At 46.8% G+C, this 5,321-nt stretch overlaps 1 protein-coding gene across 2 annotated transcripts; it reads left to right on the top strand.

The window, feature by feature from the left end:
• The first annotated feature begins 2,302 nt into the window (after nt 1-2,302).
• On the top strand, nt 2,303-3,959 carry CYCS (cytochrome c, somatic). Of its 2 annotated transcripts, none has more exons than XM_005480872.4 (3): nt 2,303-2,462; nt 3,242-3,418; nt 3,568-3,959. In XM_005480872.4, exons 2-3 carry the CDS (start codon nt 3,250-3,252, stop codon nt 3,714-3,716), a joined length of 318 nt encoding a protein of 105 aa, XP_005480929.1. In that variant the 5' UTR covers nt 2,303-2,462; nt 3,242-3,249; the 3' UTR covers nt 3,717-3,959. The 2 variants fall into 2 exon arrangements, with proteins under 2 accessions (XP_005480929.1, XP_074393689.1); XM_074537588.1 differs by having other exon boundaries at nt 2,313-2,458.
• Nucleotides 3,960-5,321: the final 1,362 nt, after the last annotated feature.

Below are 5,321 nucleotides of genomic sequence, written 5' to 3'. Positions count from 1 at the left end.
GAGACACGGTTATCATGAATCTTGTGATTTTAAGCTACATCCGGCCCTTGGAATTGTCTAAGACAGAGAAGCCTTAATAAATGAAACTCAGTCCTTACAAAAAAAGCCTAAAAACAAGAGTGAAAGCCCATGAAGGTTCAAAACCAAACAGCAAATAAAAAAAAATCAGAAGATGCCTTTAAAAGAATATTTTTCCAGTCAACCTCATAATTATGGGAGTCTGACATGATTTGAGATTTGAGTTGGGCAACAACAGAAGAATTCATGATCCTGATTTGAAGTGGTTTCATTGCACATATTTCCTCACTCTTCATGAAATACATGAATTTATCTGTATATTGTAAGCAAAACAGTTTTACTGTGGCCAGTGAGCTGTCAATAAGATTACAGCATAAATTGTTAAAAGTTTAAGAATGCATATTTTGTATGTACCTTGTGATGAAGTGTTAAAACATGCACAAAACCTGTGTCTTGTCTAAACACCATGAGCTTTAGAAGGCAATGCACTGTCTGAACTAGGAAGTGATGATTTCTGAATGGTCTTGTGGTTATATACAAAATTCTGCCATCAGAGGAACCCCTGATGTATTTTTACAGTTCTCACTCCTTTCCGCTTCATGTTGACACTTCAGGTGAGCCCTGCCCCATGCGCAATTACAGGGACACACCCATACCAGTTTCAGGACAACATAAAAGCACACACAGAAAATAAACGCTTTTCCAGTGTCAGACAGTGGAAAATTCTGACAGTTTTAATGTCCATAGTTAAAGCAAACAGTTTAACTCTTTTGAACACTGGATATTATTACACTGGGCTTTTCCAACAGCTCTTCCTCCTCCTGGCCAAGCAGAATGAGATGGCAGTCATGGCTGGAATTCACTATTCAAATTCTACTTGGAAGGCCACAATGAATACTGGCATGTCCTCTTTGAGCTCACACCTGTGGCCCACCAGGCCAAGCCTGGGCCATGGCATTTCCAGCACCAGAGGGACTGATAAGAGACTGAGCTGAGCTGCAACCCAGGGAGCAGACTTTCTGAGTTTGTCATCTCTTTTATGGCAGCAGAGTTTTATTGTTCAATATTGTTTAAGCTTTATTGTTTAATAAACAGGGTTTTTTCCACTTTTCTCCAAAGAAGTATTTTTCTGCCGGATCAGTTGGGGGGAGGTACCAATTGAATCTGCTTTCCTTGAAGAGCCCCTTTGAGGGGTTCTCTCCAAAATTTGCCTGGAAGCAGGACAAATACATCTAGTGGACTGGCGTTTGGGATGTTTCCATCCCTCTAAGTGGCAGTCCCTTCCATAACCCTTTCTTTTTTTGTTAAAGCAGTGTGGCTTTGGTGTCCCCTGCAGATGGAGGATCCAGCCACACGCCCACTCCCCTCCAGCCCGTAGTGGGGCCATGGTGGCAGGCATGGGGATTCTCCAGGGGGATTTCCCCTCACTTTGGCTACTACAACACTTCCACATCATTACTCCCTTGGCTTCCCTGAAGAAGCTTTTAAAATTCATGGACAAGCTGGTGCAGGGTCTGGAGCATATGCCCTCTGAGGAAAAGCGAAAGGAGCTGTGGGTGTTTATCCTGGAGAAAAGGAGGCTCAGGGAACACCTTATCCTCTGTGCAAGTGTCTGAAAGGAGGCTGTAGCCACATGAGGGTCAGCCTCTTCTCCCAGGCAACCAGCGACTGGAGAGGATCCAGTCTTAAATTACCCCAGGGAAGGTTCAGGTTGGACATCATGAAGAATTTCTTCCCAGGAAGAGTGATTAAACATTGGAATGGGCTGCGTAGGGAGGGGGTGGAGTCGCTGTCCTTGGCGATATTTAAGACAGGGCACTGCGCTTAGTGCTGTGGTGTAAATGACACGACGGCGTTCATTCCACAGAACGGACTCGGCGACAGAGACGTTTCCCGCCCTCACCGATGCGGCAATTCCGTCACCGCGCCCTTCGCTCCCGCCCTCACGGCCCGGCCGCCACAGGCCGGCCCCGCCACCCGGCCGCGACTCCCGCCGCGTCACAGCCCAAGCCCCGCCCACCGCCGCGTGCTGAAGGCACCGCGCGACCCTTGCTTCCACTTGCGCTGTGCGCATGCGCCCGCAACACGAGCACCCCGCTGCTGCGCGCCCCCTCGGCAGCAGAGGGACGTCTGACGTCGCTCCGCCGCGATTGGAGGGAAGAGGGGCAGGAAGGAAGGAAGTCCGGGGGCCCGCCGATCGCAACCTACCCCACTACCTGCCGGCTGCGTGACGTCATTGATTGTAACCAGTCAGCACTCCAGAAGCCGCTGCTTGATTGGCTGTCAGGCGGGGAGGCGGGCGGCGGGCGCGCGCAGGGGTTGGTTGCGGCGGTGCCGGGTTACATAGGGCGGAGTACAGCGTGTCCTTGGGCGCAGACGGAGCGGGAGGTGCCGGGTGTGCGGTCACCGTGACTGAGGGCGCAGCGGGCCAGCCGGGCAGGCAGGTGCGGCAGGGTGGCTGGGCCCCGCGGAGTGGTGACGGCTGGCAGGGACGCGGGGCGGGCAGGCGGGCGTTGCTCTCGGCCTTTCTGAGGGCCGTTCCCGCCTGCTGGGGCCGCGGCCTTAGGCGGCGGCCGGGCTGCAGCGGAAGGTCACCGTGGGGCCGGGCGGCCGCGTCGCGGGCGGGGGTCTGAGGGGAGGCTCGGGGCCAGGCTGGGCGCGGGTAGAGCCGGAGCCGGGCGGTGCGGGCGCCCTTGGGCCCTCCCGCCTCCTCACGCGTGGCTGCCGGCGGGACCGCTGGGGTCATCCCGGGTCACGGGGACCGCCGGTTCCCGCCAGCCCTCCCCAGGCAAAAAAAAAAAAAAATTAAATGTGTCTGGTGCGCCTTTTCAGCTCCAAAGGAAAAGCCTGCCAAGAGTCCTGTGCTTTTACACGAGGTCGTTCACGACTAGAAAACTCCCGTACAGTTGCACAAGTTGTGTTCAATTTGTTCTTCAGAAATTGTCGCCGTACCCTTTAAACAATTAGTTTGTCCGAGGAAAGGTTTTTCCGGCCCTTCAAGCATGTTTAATCACCTTGATACCTTTTGGGTAGTCTTGTGGTTTCATAATAACCTTCAAGCCCAGGAGCTGTGGCTTGAGGTTAGACACTGTGCTGGAGAATTGCCAGGTTCACCTGCTGCGTTTGGTGGTTTAGTAAACCTGCAGGACACTTTTTAAGGTTTCAGCTCAGTTGGTGACCTTGAAGTTGCAATACTGACCTCGTGTGTGTGTTCTTGGTCTAGTACTGACAATGGGAGACGTCGAGAAAGGCAAGAAGATCTTTGTCCAGAAGTGCTCCCAGTGCCACACAGTTGAAAAGGGAGGCAAGCACAAGACTGGACCCAACTTGAACGGCCTGTTCGGACGCAAGACTGGGCAAGCCGAAGGTTTCTCTTACACGGATGCTAATAAGAACAAAGGTAAATTTAAAGCTGCCCTTAGGGGACAGAAATACTCAGTTCTTGGGGATAATTTTAAAAATCTGCCAAAAATTGAGCAGAGGACAAGAATGTTAGTGTTTATTATTTTGAATTTATTAACTGTTTGGATTTTTTTAACCTTCTTTTAGGTATCACCTGGGGTGAGGATACTCTGATGGAGTATTTGGAAAATCCAAAGAAGTATATTCCTGGAACAAAGATGATTTTTGCGGGTATTAAGAAGAAGAACGAGAGAGCAGACTTAATAGCATACCTCAAAGTTGCCACTGCAAAGTAAAAGTTATCTGCTGCCTTATTTATTTCACAAAGGAGATGGCAATGGAAATGTATGTGATGAGATTGGTTTTTAAACTTTCTATTTTTACATGTACTATGTCTAACCTTAAAATCACCCATCAGATAACTTTGCTCACGGTGGGTCACTGGAGTACACACTTGTTTGGCAGCCACTAACTTAACAAAGACTATGTAATTGGATTAGTCATCCTTGATGATAAAAATTAAAAAAAATTAATAAACATTTCCTGCCTCTTCATTGTTTAAAAAATATGTAAATAAACAAATGAGTAATCATCATCAGCATAATAGCTTTGACAGCTCAGCTCTTTAACATCAAAAAGCAGGGTCCTTTTGGCATCTTCTGCCATACATCATCTGTTACATTAACAACAAAACAAAAAAGGCTATTAAAAAGAAAAACAGTCCCAGTATAATATTTTTCTAAATTTAATCAGTGCTAGGTGTTGCAATATGTATTTAATCTGTCTAAAGCTTGTGATAAAAACGCATTTCATCTGATTGAAGTACAATTTGTGAACTGCCAGTTGTGCCCAGCCACTTTTGTCTAGGGGAAGCATGTAACCTAATTCATCCAGACTGACAGCTGCATGCTCCTATAGAGTACAACTCCCCTTCAGAAACATCTCCAGTTTTGGTGTGTTATTGGTGCCCTTTGCTCAGTAAATCTACTGATAACAGTCATTCTTAGTGTAAGAGAAAGCATCCTATTCTGGGAATACAAGTGCTAGTGGCCAAGATGAGAGTTACCTAATCTTCTTAATTCAGCAGAAACATTCACCTAGAATCCATTGTTACAGGAAGTTTCAGATGAAGGGATGCAGGAGTGAATGTGCTGGTAGACTAAAAGACAAAATCAAGCAGTCTTCCTCTGTGCCTGGCTGTAGCCACCACCATTACTTCTGAAGGTTCTGTTTCGCACATTGTAAAGCAGTATTTTTGATGTTTTATCTGCGTTTTTTTCATACTAAGTTGTTCAGAAGAATGTATTTGCTGTGTACCAACAGTAAGGCATAATTTGGAGCAATCAATACTGTAAATTAAAAAAAAAAAAAAAAATTAAAAGTCTTGCTTGCTGTATGTGTATGAAATAAGGTGTAAAACAGTGGGAATGCAGAGCAAAGTTGCGTGTCCAGATTTACATCATTAGGAAACAAGGCAAAAAAAGCTCCACATGGAAAAAGGTAAGTTCTAATTGAGTTGGTGGGGGAAGTATAAATGTGGCAAGGTTAATATTTTGGAGCAGAGACTGCAAAGCTCTTTAAGGGATGTGCTGTTTACAGCATTTTCTGCTGTGCTTCCAGAGTGAGATGGGAGCAAATTCAAGTTGTAAAAGTTGTAGTGCTGTTGTAGCTGTGCTGTAGGATGGGCTGCATTTGATTTACATGGAGTAGTGTACTTGATGATGGAATGGCAAAGTGCTTTACTCAGAGTAAATGGGTGAAAGGAACTGAGATTACTAGCAGTGGTCTCAGTGATTGCTATTATACGTGTTGTGATTATTTTTTCTCTCCAGACCAACTTGCAAACAGCATGTCTTGCAGTTATGGATACACTATTAATAGCAATTTTTTTAGGAAAAGAA

The sequence above is a fragment of the Zonotrichia albicollis genome, chromosome 1 (assembly GCF_047830755.1).
Source record: "Zonotrichia albicollis isolate bZonAlb1 chromosome 1, bZonAlb1.hap1, whole genome shotgun sequence".
NCBI classification, from domain to species: Eukaryota; Metazoa; Chordata; class Aves; order Passeriformes; family Passerellidae; genus Zonotrichia; species Zonotrichia albicollis.
Note: the sequence above shows the minus strand (reverse complement) of the source record. Positions and strands in the feature narration are given on the sequence as shown.